This window comes from Pelophylax lessonae (assembly GCF_965119305.1).
Source record: "Pelophylax lessonae genome assembly, chromosome: 4".
NCBI lineage: Eukaryota > Metazoa > Chordata > Amphibia > Anura > Ranidae > Pelophylax > Pelophylax lessonae.
Window position 1 is genome coordinate 210,421,523 of NC_138771.1, and position 21,152 is coordinate 210,442,674.

The 21,152-nt window shown below is 45.8% G+C and overlaps 1 protein-coding gene across 5 annotated transcripts in view; it reads right to left on the reverse strand.

Moving 5' to 3' along the window:
- Positions 1-21,152, reverse strand: part of BRD1 (bromodomain containing 1) — a 145,352-nt gene that overhangs the window by 27,168 nt on the left and 97,032 nt on the right. For 2 of the 5 annotated variants that reach the window (XM_082254448.1, XM_082254446.1), the window contains 2 exons: positions 9,133-9,214; positions 2,140-2,267 (listed from right to left, as the gene is read on the reverse strand). In XM_082254448.1, the coding sequence (XP_082110574.1) occupies positions 2,140-2,267; positions 9,133-9,214 (210 nt within the window). Of the gene's footprint in view, positions 1-2,139; positions 2,268-9,078; positions 9,215-21,152 lie in introns of those variants that run through there. The other 3 variants (XM_082254447.1, XM_082254445.1, XR_014225158.1) reach the window with 2 other exon arrangements.

Genomic DNA, 21,152 nt, shown 5'->3' on the forward strand with positions numbered 1-21,152 from the left:
TTTGTCCCACCTTGATCCTTGAAGTAGTCATGGGAAAATCTGGAGGGGGGAAAGGCATACAGTAGATCAGGTTGAACTGATCCAACAGAGTCAGCAGAGCATCCACTGACATGGCCCAAAAGTTCCTGGACCTGGTAATAAACCTAATTTATTGCTGAATCTGGACTCCAGGAGATATGCATCAGACATCCACCATTTGTGAAAAAAGGGCTTAAAAACCTCCAAAATGGAGGGATCCAGATGCGGACGAGGTGGTTAGTCTGCCAATTTTCCACACTGGGAATGTGAACGGCACATGGGGCCATAATGTGATGTTCTGCCCAAGCTGAGCAAGTTTACTCCTTTCAGAAAGGTGCAACTCCTGATACCTCCTTGATGAGGTGGGCCACAGCCAAAAGCAATGTTTGCCTAGATTCTCAACATGTGTCCCTGCAGAAGAAAAATCCAGCATTGGTCAAATTGCCCTGAATTTGAGAATACTGATGAGAAGGCAAACTTTCTGTGACTTCATCTGAATCTTTCATGACTGAGGAGGAAAAGGCTTCTCCAATTCAGTGCTAGGTTTAAAATCACCACTATAAAAAGGAGATTGTACGTAAAATTGGGTCTAAAGCACAGCTTTGAAGGAGATAACCACTAGACCCAAGACCCTCACGCAGGCACCAACCATGGGCCACTTCTGAGCCTAGGGGCTCCAGGCATTAAGAAGGATAAGCTTATCCCAAAGTAGAAATATCCTAGACAAATGTGTTTGAAATCAAGCCCAGATACTGCCTCAGAATCCACCCGAAACTCTGTGGAGTGTGTGTAGTCTTGCAGATATTGGCGAGGAAGACTGATTCATCAGCAGATAATCATTCAGGTACAAGAATCCTCCAAGTGTTTAGCAGAGCTAATACCAGAGCAAACTTCTTAGTTAAAAATCGAAGGGTACACAGAAAAACTAAATAGCAGGGAGACAAAGTGGTAATGGTGATCGTTAACTGCTAACCGCAGATAGCATTGTTATTGAGAAAAATATGGCAATGTGCATATAAGCATCCCTGATTGTTTCCTTTAGCTTGGGTGAGAATTCTGTACTAATAATTTCCTCATGATCCATTGCCACAGAGTTTAAGTGTCTTCTCAATATCCCCCCTCCTCTTCATGTACTAAGTCTGGCTCAAGGGCGAAATTTAAGACGGGTTAGAAGGGGAGTCTGGAGAGGCACAATAGCAACCTCTGCCGTCTATGGCCTCCATAAGGCCAGAAATTCTGCTCATGAATTCCAACAATATGGAAGAAGATTCTTCTCTAGAATGTAAGGATTAGGCTGATGTGGACATCAGGTCTGGCAGAAAGTCAGCAAGGGGACAACCATCAGAGAGCGGGTACGGGGGCCTTGAACTAAGGAACACCTTTAAGGAAACTAAAAGGCGAAGCCTGACCCTTTATTCCTACCCTTTTAATCAGCCTTCCTACCCTTTTAATCAGCCATGTCGGATAATAAAAACACCCCCAAAGGGGTACTTGCATCCTACGCAGCAGTGAGGCACAAGGGAGGATGCTGGAGTGTAAACACCTGTTGGCCACTGAACCCAGGAGAATCAAGCCACTGTTCTTAGTAGCAGAAGACCATAAATGTTTAGCTGGTTTATGCCCTGCCCTGTACGCTCATCAATAGCAGAAATAGGGGGGCACTAACCCTTCCTGGCTTTGCCCTAAATGATGAGCATACCCTGCAGGTGTTATCAGAGACTGGGCTCTGCTGCAGGCAGACCACAGCTCTGGACCTGTAGCACACCCTGCAGCTCCACACATTGCACTATGTGCCAAGGGGACCACCCAAAGCAGGAATGTAGTGCTGGAAGCAACATTTCAGGCTGTTACTGCATCTTCCATCGTCTTCCATCTGATGGGGATTAAATAAAGTCTCTGCTTTTTCTATCTGACAAGGTCTGCCATGGCTATGGTGCTACCAAATCTTGATAAAATAAAAAAAAAATCAACTTACCATAAAAATCCAGAGCGAATAAACCTCTATTTAAGAACTTCCCTCTCAAAGAGGTCGTCAATAAGTTACAGAATACATTGCAAGTCTTTTAAAGATCTGAACTGTCAAAATATTTTATGGCAATTTCATATAAAAATATTTCGTACCTGCTGCAATTCTTGCTGCCCTTGCATAATTTCCATTTTCTATACAAGATATTAGCTCGCTTCTGTCTTCGATAGTATGGCGTCGCACAAGTGCAGGTTTGCCTCTACCGCATTTTGGTAAACTAAAACTGAGTGATAAAGACATAAGATAGTATGACATTAGAAATATAAAAAGATTTTTTTCTTCAACTGTGTACATTGCCCAGCTGTTTACTCTTTTCAATTAACAGGTACATTTCTTCAGCTGTTCTAAAATGTTACCTATACAGCTGTGATACCTGGAAGAAAACACTGCCTGTCTAAGCTTCTTACACTAGTGTTGAATATTAGAACATTTAAAATGCTTTGAAAAATTTGTCAATTTCTATGCTCTTGTCCATTATAAAAGAAGGAGAAGCTGATCACATGACTGGCCCTGGGGTTCGTTTGTTGTTTTTTTTTTGCACTACACAATTTTGTACTAGCACTCCATGGACTTTCGAAGTTTCAGAATCACCAGGTATTATTTGATAAGTGATTTAAAGAGATTGAAAACCACTGAAACAACAATACATGTAAGGATTGGAGTTAAACTTCAATGAGTAAAAAACAGTAATTGGGATTAGAAATTCTTTTATAGCCTAAAAAAAAAAAATGGGAATTTCAGTGCACGTGACAACAAAAATTAGATTTTTTGATAGTTACTGTAAAATCCATTTCTCTGAGTTCGATGGACACAGCGCTCCATATGTCCTCTAGGAGTGGGACTGGGCAGAATAAAAAATACCTGGCTACGCCCATGGTCCATCCTCAGCTGGTGTATAACCCCCCTCTCTGCTCAAGGTAATCAGTTTAGTAGCAATCAGTATTCGAACTCGATAGAAGGGTTGGGTGCTCTGTCCGTCAATGAGCTCAGCGAAATGGATTTTATGGTAAGTATAAAAATCCCATTCTTTCATTCGACGGACACATCGCTCCATAAATCATAACTAGTGGGACGTCCAAAAGGAAAAGGAGGGGCGGGGAAAATAACCCAAGACTAAACATAAGAGCCCTTAACTGGTTCACAGGAGCCCTGTTTTATTAAAAAAAATAAAAGTTTAAAGAAAAACACCCCTTAAGAGGGAAACCGCCCCTCTTAAACAGCAGCGTGAAAAACGTTGCGGCCAAAAGAAGCATTCGCAGATGCCATAGTATCAACCTTACAGAATTTTGTAAAGGTATGCAGGGACATCAAAGTGGTCGCCTTGCAAACTTGCGATATTGAAGCCTGATGATGGAAGGCCCAAGAAGCACTCAGCGCTCGAGTGGAATACGCCGTGACAGGGAAAGGTGTAACCTGACCTTTTATGGAATAGGCCTGAGTCACCGTCTATCTGATCCATCTGGAGATGGAAGACGAAGTGGCCAGCCCTTTTCTTAGTCCGTCCGTAATCACAAAAAGTAAGTCTGACCTTCGAAAAGACTCAGTAGCTGCCAGAAGCCCGAATTGCACAAATCACATCCAGGGTTTGCAAAGCAAATTCCTTGGGGTGAGCCGACTTGGGACAATGTCCTCATTCAAATGAAGTAAGACAACTGTGGCGTCTGTCAGAGGACCCCGTGACCTCGTCACAAGCCTTGGTACCTCCCTGTGGAGCCGAACCTGCTAAAGAAGGTGTATGTGAAGGTGGATACCACCAGACTCAGAACCTGTATGCAAAATGGGAGAGAGAACTATCTGCGTGACAGCAGCCAGTGAATCACGGCCTGTGGTCCCTTAGGTTTGTGAAGAGGAACGACCACCCTGGTCAGAAATAGAATCAGATCTAGGTAAATCAATTCCCTGGACCAGGATTGGGGGGACCTTAGGTAGCTCGGATATCACCTGAACCTTTGCAGCAATTAAAATCCACCCTAGGAGATTTAGGACCTAAAAAAAAAAAAAAAAAACACACCTTAAAAAATGACAAGCTTTGCCCCCCTTTTTGGGTACCCCCAAAAGAAACATTTTGCGGATCACCTTGACGCTCACCAAAGAAGTCCACGAGGGGGCCGGAAACCATTGAAGATGTCCCCCTACTCCAATAATGGGTGCAGGCAGATTGTAATGCTAAAAGAGTCTTGTCCGCTGGTCCGGGGAAGCTATCTCTAGGCTTACTAGACCAAGGTTGCTTGGAAGCTCCAAGGAAGATTTAAAAGATCTATTCTCCATCTCAAAAGCACAAAATAATTTTCTACGAGCTGAGGAAGGGCCCCCCCCCCCCCCATCTGCAGCGAAGCTCCTTCCCTTTCCTTGACTGTGGCAGGAAGATATTCTTCCCCCCGTGATACCCTTAAAAGATATCCTCCAGGGTAGCCCCAAACAAGCGATCGTTTTGAAAGGGCAGATCAATGAGAGGTTTCTTAGGGGCTTGGTCTGCGGACCAATTCTTAGGCCACAGCACGCACCTAATCACCACCACTGAAAAAAAAGTTTGGACAGCACAGGAGCTGTATCCAAAGCTGCATCACAAATAAACTGCAGCCCATGGACCAACTGGTCCACTAAATCAATATAAGCAGCGGTGACCTGCTCACACCCCAGGCCCTGGCACAAAAGCTTGGCCCATTCAGTTAGGGTCTGAGAAACCAGGGCTGAGGCAAAGACTAGCCGCAATGCAGAACCAGCCATAGTAAACATGCTGCATGCAACAGTCTCTGCTTTCTTGTCAGCCGGCTCCTTAAATCTGGGTTCCCCCCCCCCCCTCTAAAAATTAAAAAAGTCAGCAGCTACACATACTGTACCTGCTGACTTAATATCAGGACATTCACCTGTCCTGGAATCCAGCGATATCGGCACCATAGCCGATGTTTCCATCGACTGTTAGGAGGTGCCACCGCCATTGCTGGTGAGGGAACCCGGCAGGAAAGCCCTGCGGCTTCACGATCGGGTCACTCCTGCATAATCGCAAAGCGCTGCGCTCAGTATTTGGCCTGGAAGCAGAGGGAGGAGAAGGGGGCCCAACCTCTGACGTACCTGGTCGAGAGGTGAGGTCTGACGGAAGTGGGGACAGGGTCTCCGTCAAAAACAGGTACCCCCTCCCCCCCTAAAAGGTGTCAAATGTGGCACCGGAGGGGGGGGGGGGGGGACAGATACGCAGACGTTCCACTTTTAGGTGGAACTCCGCTTTAAAGAACAGGGGTTCCTCTACTGGGATCATGGTTGTTTTATTCAACCTGGAAAACATCACTGGAGGACTAGCCCACTTTTTTAAAAAAGTGACTCCTCAAACGGGTCACGTACAGCAAAACGTTTAGGGACCACAAAGGGTAATTTTGGTTGTTCTAATTCCTTACAGGAAAACCTGTCAAAATAAGGCACATAAGGAAACACCTTTGGAGTATGATGCAACTTGTGCGTACCAAATGACACAGCCACGTCTGTGGCTACATCAGCCGCATCCTCCATTTTTAAAGTCTCACACACTGCAGTAACAATAGCATCTACCAGCGCTTTTTCATTCGCTGCTGCGACCATGGAGGAATCATCCTCACTATCAGAAGGATAAGGGTGTGTAATATTAAGTCCCCCTGGATGGCCACATCCATGGCGGCAACAGGCTCAGAATCAGATGAGACAGCCTGAGCAGGGGAAAGCAGGGGACGCTTCCTTCTGTAACTTTGCCCACATGCCACTTCCACCCAGGACACTAAAGACTACAGGACCGCCGTCAGTGCAACCATGGGAAGCTGGTTTTCCCGAGGGACCTGCCACCTCCATGAGGGGGGGGGGGTCACTGGGGGAGATGTGACCCTGAGGCTTTATAAGGAAAGGAACACCTCGCAGTACAAAAAACGGAATTTTTGTAAAATCTTACCTGTAAAATTCCTTTCTCTGAGTCCTCCGACAGTCGCCGCCTCTTCATATTCGTCACAATGGGGTATTAGACTTTGCTCCGAAGGAGTAGCTAGGCAACAGAATATGTTAACATTAAAGCTTTTAACATATCCCACCCTCAAGGGGTGGTCCCCTCAGTCAATACCCTCCTACTTCCTGCAACCATATCTCAGTTTCAGTGGAATAGCAGTAGAGTATATAACCAAAACCCCAAAAGAGGGGCGGGGGCGGCGACTGTCGGAGGACTCAGAGAAAGGAATTTTACAGGTAAGATTTTACAAAAATTCCGTTTTCTCTTACGTCCTCCGACAGTCGCCGCCTCTTCATATTCGTCACAATGGGGACGTCCCAAAGCAGTGCAAACATGAGGGGTGGGAAACGCATCCGCGCCGTAAGGCAACGCAGTCTCCGCATCAAAGAAAGGAACCTTACCAAAGGAAGGAAACCAGCTGGGCAATAGGAAAAAACTTGCTCAACAGGAGCAACAACCCAGGAAAAACAAATAACCAGGGAATAAAAGACATATCCCAACAGCCAGGGATCCCAACAGGTGATCCTAGGGAACAGCCGCACTAAGAACCTTGCGGCCAAAGGAAGCATCCGCCGATGCCTGAACATCTACCTTGTAGAATTTTGTGAAAGTGTGTACGGTCGACCAGGTCGCCGCCTTACACACCTGGGCTACAGAAGCCCCATGACGACAGGCCCAAGACGTACTCAGAGATCTAGTAGAGTGCGCCTTCACAGGCACAGGGGGAACCTTCCCCTGCAAAGCATAGGCCTGTTTAATGGTCTGCCTGATCCATTTGGCGATGGTAGAGGCCGACGCCGCCATGCCCTTCCGAGGACCCTCTGGAAGAACAAACAAGGAATCAGTCTTTCGAAAAGACTCAGTCGATTTAAGGTAAACCCTTATCGCCCGAACAACATCCAAAGAATGTAGTCTCACCTCTTTCGGATGTTTAGGCTTCGCGCACAGCGAAGGCAAGACAATATCCTCATTGGAGATGGAATTCCGAAACTCGCTTCGGAAGAAAAGAAGGATTAGGTCGCAAGACCACCTTATCCAAGTGAATAACCAGATACGGAGACTTGCAGGACAAAGCCGCCAGCTCCGACACTCTGCGAGCCGAAGTGATCGCAACCAAATAGGCGACCTTTTTGGACAACATAGACAACGAGATCTCCCTGATCTGTTCAAAAGGAGCACGTTGTAACACAGATAGAACGAGATTCAAGTCCCAAGGGGGCAGAGGATCCCTCCTAGGAGGAACCAGATGCCGCACTCCCTGAACAAAAGTGCCAACCAAGTAGTTGGAAGCCACGGGACGTTGAAAAAGAACGGCCAGCGCAGACACCTGACCCTTTATCGTAGCCAGCGCCAAACGCTGATCGACACCTGTTTGAAGGAAGGACAACACTCGGGAAACAGAGTACGTGCGGGGTGAAAACCCCCTGGACTCACACCAGGCAAAATAGGCCTTCCAAGTACGGTAGTAAACCGTCCCCGAGGAAGACTTCCTCGCGTTGATCAAGGTATGAACGACCTCAGGGGAGAGACCCCTCTCCTTCAGGACCTCGGTCTCAACAGCCAGGCCGTCAAAGCCAGCGACTGTAAAGCAGGATGGTATATCGGCCCTTGAGACAGGAGATTGTCTCGAAGAGGCAGACGCCACGGGGCGTCGACCGCCAGATTCACGAGGTCTGCATTCTGACAAGCTAGACATTGAAACTGAGATATGGTTGCAGGAAGTAGGAGGGTATTGACTGAGGGGTTCACCCCTTGAGGGTGGGATATGTTAAAAGCTTTAATGTTAACATATTCTGTTGCCTAGCTACTCCTTCGGAGCAAAGTCTAATACCCCATTGTGACGAATATGAAGAGGCGGCGACTGTCGGAGGACGTAAGAGAAACAATCTTTTAGCACCACTAAAGTATCCCCTCAAGGCTCAGGTTACCCATCAGCAGAGAGAGTTAACAGGGACCCCCAAAGACTCACCCTACCAACTGGAGGAGCGCAGAGAATTCAAACCCAGCATCATCATGAACAGTATCCTTGTTTATATGTATCGGGCCCCTGGGGTCTCTGCTGCATTCTCTGCCCTGGGACCCCCACCAGACTTTAGGTCCAGACAGGAGGGAATGGGAGTGGGAGGGGAGCCCAGCTCAGTGAGGGATTTAAGGATGGGAGGAGGGAACATGCAGGCAGTTCTGACCATCCCTGGAGGTTACCTGCATCCCCCCTTAAAGAAACCCACCAAAAATAGGAGGAGAGGGAGAGACTGTACCTACCCTTCCCTGATGCGGGTAATGCTTCTGACATAACTCATCACCACCGTAGTAGGGGAGCTGTCGGCCAAGAGATGTATGGTATGCGACCCTGTGAGACGCTTAACTCGAACCAGCCTCTGTTCGTGAGGCTATGTCGCGGCCGACCTAGCGCGTAGCTGCGGTCTGCATACGCTTACTGGCTGGGCTAGGGGAGGGACCACTGGACCATGGGCATAGGCAGGTGTTTTTTGTTCTGCCTAGTCTGACTCCTGCAGGAGGCAATATAACCCACTAGTTATGATTTATGGAGCGCTGTGTCCATCCATGAACGAAATCGAAAAAAGGTTTATATTTCCCCCATGGGATGGGACCCGATATATGGGTAATCAATATATAGAAATGGGGGTTGACAAGGGGTTTTATAATAGGCAAACATTTACAACATCAATGTTTATTTTAATATTTAAGAATCACGTGAAGTGTTTTAAAAAGGCAAGTATAAATTCTACAAGGATGGTACTTTTACAACTCAATTTTGAGATGAAAAAAACAGATCTAGTAAAATTCTACAATTGACAGTAAATTTAGCGCATTCTTGGTGGAAAAGCCAGAGAATACACATCAAAATAAACATCTGGAGAGATGGTCTTTGAACCCTCTATAGAAATTAGGCTATAGGAAGAATTGCATGCACTTTTAAAGCAAATTTTGAGAAGGAAAAATTTTAAATCAGTGGGAAAAAGGAGAGAAAATTTAGGCAGTTCCAAGTGCACTTTTTATATGCAAAAAAGGGGGGAAATTCCCATTTTTGCCTGTAATGGACCCTTACTTTGAGTTGCACAAAATGCTGTTATTTGAAGAGATACTGGATTCTGAAGCACACCTTCTACGAGGTTCCAACTTTCGGACTGGAGTCACTTCAATACCTTTCTCCTTTTCTCCATCTGCAAAGCCATTTGGGAGGCCTGGAAAACAAATTCAAGCTACATATGAAGTTGAACTTCATTGTAATCTATGGCAGTAAAAAGGTATAATTTGTTAGCCAACACTACAGAATTCTTCTCATATGCCAAAACAGTATTCATAATCGCAGTCCAATTCCTTGAAGTGTTTACCCAAAACTCTCTTTTTTTTTTTACAGTAGGAGGATTCTAACCTAGGTTAGGATTTTATCGCCGGTGTTCTACCGATCGACTTCTGTACAACCGCCCTGTTGGATTTTAGCCACTTGATCAGTACTACAGACTATAGGGCTGCAGCATTAGTAAGTGTATTCCGATGATGGGTAAGTCTCCCTGCTGTCAAAATAAAAAGACGCAACAAGGATTTCTCCATCCGCCTCAAATCCATCTTTTTGTACAACCAGCTGGTATGGGCAGCCTAACCCGCTCTATTTAAGCTGGTGAATTTTTACTGGAACAGAATATTATGGGACAGCCAAAATTTTAAAGTTGTTAAAAGAAAACAGTAAGGAGGTCCCCTCTGACAACTGAGGGTATTTCCCTACATTTCGTTTTGCACCTGTAGAAGCGTAAGTAAGGGGAATCTCCCAACAAAAGCACACACCAAAAGTATACTGACAGTTTTAGTGCCGGGTTCACATTTGTGCGATTGTGGAGATCGCATGTAATTTGGAGCGCACTGCTCCTAAATTACATGCGATCTCATGTGCGGTGCGAATTTCAGCCATACACTTTGTATGACTGAATTCGCACCGCATCCGGAATATACGAGGCTTTTTTTCATCCGCAGCAGAATCGGATCGCATAAAGGTTCACACTAGTGCGATCCGATTCTGTGCGAACTTGAATCTGGGGGTGTCGTTAACTTTTAAATTGACACCCCTGCGTATCGCATATGGCAATGTGAACTGCCAGAGGTGCGGATGCGATGCGGGATCACGCTGCATAGTCGCAGCGTTCCCGCATCGCACAAATGTGAACCGGCACTTAACCCTATTCCTATTCCTGAAGAAAAAATAAAAAAAGTTTCGGCTATACATATGTATTTACACAAAGTCTAAACTTTTCTGGAATGAACGTCAAAACATTTTGCTTTGACAGTGCTTGCCTTTAAGGGCTCTTTCACACGGGCGGTCCAATCAGATCCGCCTGTCAGTTTTTTAGGCCGATCTGATCGGATGCCCCATTCAGACCTATGGAGCAGCGGATGTCAGCGGTGGCATGTCCGCTGACACCCGCTGCCATCCGAATCCGATCCTGTCCGTGAAATCCGGACGGGTGGAAACCCTATTTTCCATCCGTCCTGGGGATCGGATGAGAGCAGACAGGCGGTCCACTCTCATTTGATTCCCCATAGAGAGCAGCGGGGGCTGTGACACCTCCCTCTCTGCACTGCAAGCGGAGACGGAGCTGTCATCCGCCGGCTCAGCGGGGATCGCAGATCGATCCCCGCTGAGCAGCACGGATCCGCCTACGGAGGCGGACCGTGTGAAAGAGCCCTAACAGAGGATGAATCTTGCATTTATAATTGGTCTACTTTAAACATAGGCTTTAAGGGTAACAAACATCTCCAAGCAACCCCCCCCCCCCCCCTTTCTAAAGAATCCTGGGAGTTTGGTTTCCTTTACCTTGTCAAGCAAGATACCCACATCTAGCCCCCCCCCCCCTCCCCTTCAAGTACCGCCTCTGGGTGTGGGAAAAGGAATCCAGCGCTGCAGATGCGTGTACTCTGGTTCCAATCCTGCTGACGTCACTCCTCTTCCCAATCCTGAAATGACCCCACCATTACACAGTCAGAGAGTGACATGACTGTAGCTTTAGGGGAGTAAAAAGGGCATTTTTTCTGAGTTAAGTGATCAGTTAAAAGAGGGTGGCAGTTACCCAAAGAGGGCTTAAAGTCCAATTCCAAACAAAGCTTATTGGACAGGGTGGGGGAAGCATAGAACTCCCATCAAGCTTTTACTGCAGTCATGGACAACAACAAAGTGTGACAAATTTGTATTTACAAACTGTAGCCAAAATTGGGAAAAAAAGTACCCTCTACCCATAGATCAATCCTAAGGCTGTGAAGTCGCGTGCAGCGCGACTTTGGCTCGATTTGCACGGACTTCATAAAATGAATGTCTATGCAAGTCGCCTCCAGGTCGCCCCGAAGTAGTACAGGTCCCTTTTTCTAAGTCGGAGCGACTAGTGTCGCTCCTATTAGAACGGCTCCTGTAGCGCACAATGGGAGCGCGACGGACCGCGACTTGTCAGGCTGACAAGTTGCGGTTCAAGTCGGACTAGTGTGAATGCGGTCTAAAGCTAGTCGTATACCTGTAGATCTTTCATGCAGCCTACAGGCTGAACAATTGGAAATTAACAGATTGACCTCCATCCATGGTAAACAGTGTGGCTGGGGGAATCTCCCACTGCATCTGACTGGATGAAGGTGCTGTTCAGCTGACAATTTTCCATCTGGCTGATTTTTGGAATCAAAGGATGATGAATGGAGTGAGGCTGACAGGGCTACCCACAGATTGCATTTCGGTAGTTCATTAGGGACCACATAAATTCCATGTATGGGCAGCTTTAAACATACTCCACAGTGGTAAAACAAAACATTAGTAAACTGGAATAGGTTCTGTTACAGTAAAGGAATTTGAGAATATGAATATTCTCAGTTTTGATGGTGCAAGTCTATAGTAAGGCTGACCATACACAAGTCATTTTTTGTTTAACCCACTGAAAAATGACTTGTCTCCCCCTATTTACACACTCCACGTGGATAGGGGGAACCCCTCCCGCTGAGCTATTGTATTCCGACTTCTTTACAGGGCTAGATAGGTTAGTGTTAGATTGTGGAGAACTATAGATGCAGGTATTTTAGTGTTAGGGTGGACTTATCCTTTAACTTCAGACTGACAAGAAGCAATAGGCATTGAAAAATAAAGCCTTTTTTTCTGGGTACAGAATCTACACTGCCCATATGGCAAAATAAAATTCTGAGCACATCCTACACCAGACACTAGGCCTGATTTTCTAACTACATCTTTAAAATCAGGCTTTCATCAAACTTTGAAACAAAAATTTTCATAACATTTCACCATGTATTTACTAGGGAGTAAACACTTACCTTTTCGTTTATGGTTTGCCGTTTGAGAACTACCTTAGGTCTGGTTGCAATTTTTGTATATAGGCAACTACCTGTATACCCCAAGCTACTGTGCTGGCTGCTTACAAGGAAAAATCCTAATATGGGTAACTCCATGAAGCTTTTAAAAAATGGTAGGGCCACACAGCTGTATGGCTAATCAAATATTATGAATTCTAAAACAGCTACAAATTTAAAAGAGTATTAAACCCAAAACCAAAAATGTAATATACTGCAGCTTACCAATCTTTAGATGTGGTGGGTGCATCAGTATTCTTTTTTGTTTTTTTTTACCCCGTCTTCAACTGGTGATTTGGCCAGTGACACCACCTGCATTAGCGAGACATAACTCTGGAGGAATGAGCACAGGAGTCACAGTAGGTATTGGTACACGCAGGTAATATTTTTCGTTCAACCCAAAAAACTTGGGGAGCTTGCTGTACTAACACTGCATAGTTAGTAACGCAAGCTTCTCTTTTTTTTTTTTTTCTCATCTCCCCCGCTGTGCCATTATGTTCCCACCAGAGCACTCCATTCAGCACACTCATTGGCCGCAAGCGCTTACTGGATGGCAACCAGTTGCTTGTTTTCCAAAATGCCCGTTCGACTGGAAATTAGGCCGGCTTCTGTCCGGCCCGTGTGTACAGAAGCCTGTAAAATGTTTCCCCATGTGTACCAGCCTGTTCTAGCAGATTAAAAACACACAAATTGAAGCCAAACTTCAGATCACACTTTATAATCAGAACAAGTTTTTTTGTTTTTTTTTTTTCGGGGGGGGGGGGGGGGGTAAGCTGCAATATAATAAAGGTTTGCTTTTGTCTTGAATACCACTTTCAAATTAAACTTCAGATAACTTAAAAAAAATAATAATGAAACATACATTAAAGTTCTTTTAAAAACAAAAACATAACTAAATCAGACTTTGTTTCAGCCATTTGTAAACTAGTGTAGAGAAGCACACAACACTGGAAGAGGGAAGGGCAGCATGAGGTTTGTTATGTGTCTTACGTGCCAACATGTGAGTGAGCAGGGGTATGATCCCAGTCTGCGGCTTCCCTGTCACTGTCCAATCACAGGCTGGGGACACAAATGTTAACAAGTTACATTGCTTAAAGTGTATTTCCACTTTTGCAGCCATATTGGGATAACCGCTTTATATTGGTTACAGGCTCCCATTAACACAGCATAACCTAAAATGTCAAACTTGCTTTTTTACTTGATCCTTAAAGTGGAAGGCAAGTAACCTAAGCTTAAATCCACTCCAATTCCTAAGCCAATCTACCCTGTAAAAGGAAAGATGCCCATACTTGCCTATTCTGAGATTGCTCACACAATCTCTCCAGAGCCAGCTTTAGTGAAGAGGAGAGATCATCAACAATGGTTGTAGAGCCTGGGTGATGACATCACTAATAGGTTTACTATGGGGCATCCTTTGTTGGCTGTCCCTCTTGTACATTAAAGCCAGCGATGGAAGCCATTCATGTGACCTGTCAAGAGTGACTTCAGAATAGGTAAAATATAGACCTCTTTACTTTTACCGTGTATATAGATTGGGCTTAGTGTGGATGTAAGCATAGTTAGGTTTTGACTTGACTTCCACTTTAAAAATGGTTGTAAACCACGGAACTGAAATATGAGCAAAGAATATCCCTCTAAATTGAGTAATGATCATAATCCAGAGCACTAATTGTCATTTCTTTTTGTTGCCTCATTACTTGGCTGCCTGCATGGGTCACTTCTAACAAGTTTTCCTGACACCAAGAAAAGATGAGTGATCTTCAGCGCACACAGCTTGTGATTGACAGTCTTGGCTCTGTTCCTGTGTTTTATGGGAAGGGGGCGTGTCCCTTCCATCCAACCAGCTCTCCTCACCAAGTTCTGCAGATTTTAAATTCAGTTCCCCGCCTTCTCTCATACAAGCTGTGTAAATTCTATAATTTGGATGGACCTACGTAGAAGGATTTGTTTCAGCTATGTATCACCTGAGGCCAGTCAGTCACTTCAGTGGGTATATGTAGGGGTATGCCACCACTTGAAACTGGCCATAAATGGATCAAATATCAGCAAGGATTGACAGATTTTCGATCCATCTATGGCCGTTCCAGGTTGAGAGAAGTCATGGTAGTAATACATACAAAATATAACATAGCATAGAAAACTTCTATGCTTGCTGGGTCGGTTACTCCAATTCATGACCCACCTGGCCCCCTGATTGAACTTATGGTACACCTTTAATCCTCCATGCACGATTCATTGTTTTTATTGTCTGCAATGTGACAGGTTACCTTTTTAACAATTGTTCAATAAACTATTTTGATTTTACTTACCTACCTTCTTACATACTTCCTGCCTATAAAGACCCCCCTCCTTGGGGGGTTTCCCCATTTCTTTTATTTCACTATTTTGGGATGTGGCAGATGGTCCAATGGACACCTAGACACTCAGCTCTCCATCTATTTTGACATACTTGTATGTGAAATCCATGCTGGCATTGTTCCTTCAGGAGGCAATTGTTCCAGTGCACAGGATTTGTGCACTGAAGATGAGAGTATATTTCCTTTGGATTGTTAAAGTTACATGTTTTAACCCCTCAGCGCCAACAGAATGCAAATATGCGGCCTCCCATTTAGGGTGTTGTACAGGGGTGATGTCTGCAGCTAGAGGCATCACCCCAGCACCGTTGTTTAGAGCCGATGGTCAGCTTTCTTGTCATAACAGATGCAGCTCAGCAGCCGCTCGGCTATCAATACAAGGAGTGGGAGGGGATGGCTCGCCATCCGTCGGCTGGTCGAAGACCCGAATCCAATAAAAAAACCCAGAAGTAATGTCATGACATCACTTCTGGGTACTGGAGCCTTAAAAAGGCGCTAGATTTAAAATAAATAAAATGGACAGCATTCAAAACAGCCAAACCTGGCATTTTGAATGCTTTTAAGTGCAGGGGATGGATTTGGGGTCTTTTAGACCCCAGATCCCTCCATAAAGAGTACCCGTTACTGCCCATTATGGTCACAAGAAATGTTTACATTCCTTGTGACAGCAATAAAAGTGACCCAATTTTTTTTTTTTTTTAAAGCATAGTGTAAAAATAAAAAATATATAAAATTAAATTTGTTTTTTTTCTTACTTTTTAAGTGCTCCGTCCCTCCGTGCTGGCATGCAGAAGCGAACGCATACGCAAGTCGCGCCTGCATATGAAAACTGTGTTCAAACCACACGTGGAAGTATTATCGCTGCGATCGTTCGAGCGAGCGCAATTATTCTAGCACAAGACCTCCTGTGTAACTCTAAACAGGTAACCGTTTAAATTATTAGAGTGTCGCCTTTGGAGATTTTTAAGTACCGAAGTTTGTCGCCATTCCATGAGTGTGCACAATTTAAAAGCATGACAGTGTAACATAATCCTTCACATTATACATAAAATTGGGCTAACTTTACTTTGCATTTTGAAAGACCGCTGCGAAAAAACCGTGTGACAAAAAATTTTGCAACAATCACCATTTTATTTTCTTAAAAAAAAAATGGATTTTTGTAAGAACTTACCATAAAATCCTTTTCTCTGAAGTTCGACAGACGCAGCTCCATCTCCTCAGAGACCGTTGGGTTATGCTTCTCCAATCAGGAATTGGCACTAGGCAGGAAAAAAGTTTAGCCACGCCTATGGGGCTGTCCCTGCAGGCATAACCCCACACACTCTGCTATCCGCAACCAGTTTGGTTGTAAGCAGTATTTAGAATACAAAAAAAAAAAAACACATCATTCACTCAGTAGAGGGGTGGGTGCTGCGTCTGTCAATGAACTTCAGAGAAAAGGATTTTACGGTAAGTTCTTACAAAAATCAAGTTTTCTGTATCGTTCATTGACAGACGCAGCTCCATCTCTTCAGAGACCATTGGAATGTCCCAAAGCAGTATATTCATGAGGGGTGAGAAGACAACGCAAAGAAGCCATAATTCTCCAAAGGCTAAAAACTTAGCCAACCTTCGGTAAGGACAAAAAAATAAAAAAAACACATCTGACTTTCTAAAAGACTCAGTGGCCTCTATACCAACTAACACAAATCTCCGAAGTCCCAGCAGAGAGCTAGGTCCTATTTCTAAAACTAGGCAGAAACAAACTGATTGCTAATAAGAGTGTGTGTGGGGTTATGCCTGCAGGGAAAGCCCCATAGGCGTGGTTAAACTTTTTTTCTGCTTAGTGCCTATTCCTGAGTGGGGGAGCATAACCCATGGTCTCTGAAGACATGAAGCTGCGTCTATCGATGAACGATAGAGAAAAATGGATTTTTGTAAGAACTTACCGTAAAATCCTTTTCTCTTAAGCTCATTGACAGACGTAGTCTTCTTGATTCTCAAGAGCTGGGTTATGTTGTCTCCGCAGGAGTAGGACTAGGCAGAATGACAAAACGTTCTGGCTCCACCCTAGGGGGCAGTCCCTGAGGGTATATCCTCCCTCTCTCTGCTACAGGGAATCAGTTCTGTTTAAAGCAGTACAGAGAATTTAACCCAACCCAACTCAATGATAGAGGGGCGGGTACTACGTCTGTCAATGAGCTTAAGAGAAAAGGATTTTACGGTAAGTTCTTACAAAAATCCATTTTTCTCTATCGCTCATTGACAGACGTAGTCTTCTTGATTCTCAAGAGCTGGGACATCCAGAAGCAGTGCCACAAATGAGGGGTGGGATTGACAAAATCAAATCCAATCTAGTAGGCCCAACCGGTGCCAAACTAGAAGTTTTAAAGGCTCATTATAAACAAAGAATGAGACTAAAAGAAAAAATTTTCCAACGGAAAAAAACCCTCGAGGTAGACCACTGGTCTCCTCAAATTGCGGCCTGCAAAACCTTGCGGCCAAATGAGGCATCAGACGATGCCATTACATCAACTTTATAATGTTTAGAGAAGGTATGCACCGACGACCAGGTAGCCGCCTTGCACACCTGGACCACTGACGCCTGATGGCGAAAGGCCCATGACGCACTAAGTGCCCGAGTGGAGTGCGCCTTAACAGGGAACGGGGGCTCCTGACCCTTAATAGAATAAGCCTGTACTACCGTCTGTCTGATCCATCTGGAAATGGTCGCGGCAGATGCAGGCAACCCCTTTTTGGGTCCATCTGGGATCACAAAAAGTGAATCCGTCTTGCGAAACGAGTCTGTCGTTTTCAAGTATACCCTGATCGCCCGGACCACATCCAAGGAGTGTAACGCAAACTCCCGAGGATGACTGGGCTTAGGACACAGGGAAGGTAATACAATCTCTTCATTCAGATGAAATTCTGAAACCACTTTTGGTAGGAAGGATGGATTCGGACGAAGAACCACCTTATCTCTATGAACCACCAGATATGGTGAACGACAAGATAATGCGGCCAGTTCTGACACCCTGCGTGCAGAAGTAATAGCCACCAAGAAGGCCACCTTCTGGGACAACGTGGGTAGAGGAATCTCCCTAAAATCTTCAAAGGGAGGTTTCTGAAGAACCGACAACACTAAATTAAGATCCCAGGGGGGTTACGGCGCGTGCACTGGCGGAGCCAGATGTCGCACCCCCTGGATGAAATTCCGCACCAAGGAATGAGTAGCCAAAGGCTTCTGAAAGAAGATAGCTAATGCTGAGACCTGACCCTTGATAGTACTCAAGGCCAGTTTCTGCTCAACCCCTTGTTGCAGAAAAGCCAATATTCGACTAATCGAATAAGACCGAGGACGGAACCCCAAAGGTTCACACCATGCAATGTAGGACTTCCATGTGCGATGATAAATCTTTCTGGAAGTCGCTTTCCTTGCTTCAACTAGAGTAGGAATAACTGAAGCTGACAAACCTTTGTCCTTCAGCACCTGGGTCTCAATAGCCAGGCCGTTAAAGCCAGCGATCGTAAAGCAGGATGGAAGATCGGTCCCTGAGACAGTAGATTCTCCCTGAGAGGAAGTCTCCACGGGACGTCCGCCACCAGTCTGACCATGTCGGCGTACCAAGCTCGACGAGGCCAGTCCGGAGCTACCAGGATTACTGGGATTCCTTCCTCCTCTACCCTGCGAAGAAGTCTTGGCAGTAACGCGAGAGGAGGGAAGGCATATATTAGCTGGTATTGCCCCCACGGGGCGATCAGTGCGTCTGCGGTTTCTGCTAGAGGATCGCGGGAGCGAGCCACGAATCTCTGAACTTTCCTGTTGAATCGTGATGCCAACAGATCCACATCCGGGGTGCCCCACCGTAGGCACAACTGGTGGAAAACGTCTGGATGGAGGGACCATTCCCCCTGATCCAGGGTCTGAATGCTGAGATAATCTGCCTGCCAATTCTCCACCCCCGGAATTAACACCGCAGAGATTGCTGGAACAAATCGTTCCGCCCAGCGAAGAATGCAAGCCACTTCTTTGGCCGCTCGGACACTCTTGGTGCCCCCCTGATGGACATAAGCCACGGCCGTGGCATTGTCCGACTGGATCCGAACCGGGCTGCCCTGGAGCTGCTCGGTCCAGTGAATCAGACAAAGTCTGATCGCTGTCAGTTCCAATACATTTATCGGTAATCTGGATTCTTCCGGGGACCAAAGTCCCTGGACAGATAACTGACCGAGAATTCCTCCCCATCCGGATAGACTGGCATCCGTGGTCACTATCGTCCAATATATTGGCAGAAATGACTTTCCCTGGCTGAGCATTGGAGACCGAAGCCACCAAACCAGAGACTCTCTGGTCTGTTTGCTCAATCGGATCTGATTGTCCAGGGATTCCGGATTCCGATTCCATCTGAGAAGAATCTCTTGCTGAAGAATTCGGGTATGGGACTGGGCAAATGGGACTGCTTCGAATGAAGCCACCATCAACCCCAGAACCCTCATGCAAGTCCGAAGGGAAGACCAGCTGTTGGACAGTAACAACTGGACTGCTGATTGAATCTTTCGGAGTTTCCCTACCGGAAGGAAAACTCTTGTCCTGACTGTGTCTAGAATTAGACCCAGATATTCGAGCCTCTGGGTGGGAACCAGAAATGACTTTTGCTGGTTCACCAGCCACCCGAATTCCTGTAAAGAAATCATAGTAATTTCTATGTTTTGTAGCAAGGTCTGAGGAGACTCTGCATGAAGCAGAAGATCGTCTAGGTAACCTAGAATCGATATACCTCTTTGGCGCAGAAGTGCCAACATTGGGGCCAACACCTTTGTGAAGACCCGCGGAGCCGTGGCGAGACCGAAAGGTAACGCCACAAACTGATAGTGGTTCTCCTCTACGGAAAAGCGTAGAAAACGCTGATGTCCTGCGAAAATGGGAATGTGAAGATAGGCGTCCTTGATGTCTATGGACGCTAGGACATCCCCTGGATGCAGGAAGGCTGCTACCGTGCGAATGGACTCCATTCTGAATCTTCTTATGTTGACGAAAGAATTGAGCGCTCTTAAGTCCAGAATTGGACGCACTTTGCCCTCTTTCCTGGGTATTGTAAACAGGTTTGAATAAAACCCTTGAAACCGTTCTGTCCAAGGAACGTGGACTACCACTCCTTGTTGTAGTAGATCTGTGACTGCTCTCCGCAGATCTTCTAGACGATCCGGAGATAGTCGGATATTGGAAGGGAAGAATCGCGCCGGTGGGAGAGATCGAAACTCGATCTTGTACCCTGACTTTATGACTTCGCAAACCCATTTGTCCGGGATTCTGGAAAGCCATGGATCCGGGAACCGGCGAAGACGTCCCCCCACCCCAGTTATGGGTGGGGGCGCACCTTCAGGCTTTGGATGGTTTATCTTCAGGTCTGGAGGGGGCGGGCTTTTGCTTGCCCGACCAACGACCCCTGACTCCTCCTGCAGGAGCTTTGGAGGACTTAGTTTTTTCACCCGCTGGACGAAAAAACCTCTTGTGAGCAGAAAAAGAAGGCCCTCGTCTTTGACTAGTTCCTCTAGCTTTAAAATTTTGCGGTAAAAAGGTGCTTTTTCCACCGGTGAGATCCTTAATGATCTCATCTAAGTTGGCTCCAAATAGACGCTCTCCTGAAAAGGGGATATTAGCCAATGCTTTTTTGGAACCTTGGTCGGCTAACCAACCTTTTAGCCACAGTGTACGCCTGAGAACCACTGCTGAGACTGATGCTCGCGCCATTAATGGAGTGGCGTCTAACGCCGCATCACATACAAACTGTAACCCCTGTATCATTTGTTCCAACAAATCTGATACCGCCTGAGGGACTTCTTCTAAGTCCCGGCGTAACCACTTGGTCCATTCAGTTACAGCCTGCGAAACCAGACCAATAGCAATTATTGGCCTGAAAGCTGATCCAATCAAGGAAAACATGGTGCGAGACATAGCTTCTATCTTGCGATCCACTGGATCTTTAAAAGACGGAGCGTCTTCTAAAGGAATAACCGTGGCTTTATTCAATCTAGCAATAGGTGAATCCACCACAGGTGGTTCTGTCCATTTCTTAATAAGGGTTTCCTCAAACGGATAACGCCTGTCAATGCGTTTAGAAATATTAAAAGTGCGTTTTGGCAGACGCCATTCTTCATCGATTGGATTGCCAAAACATTTGGGCAATGGAAAAACCTTTGCTACTTTGATGCGCTTTTTAGTCCCAAAGGGGATCTCAGTTTCAGCTATTTCTGATGGAATACCCTGTAACCTTAAAGTCTCTTGAACAGATACAATGAGTGCGTTTACCAACGCTTCCTCTCGGGCTATGGCGGATGCCGAAACATCCTCCTCACTGTCTGAAGAGACAGGACCCGAGACACCAATCCCAGATGAAGTACCTGCAACTGCAGAAATGGGCTCAGAGTCTGAATCCGAGGTTTCAGATAATAAGGG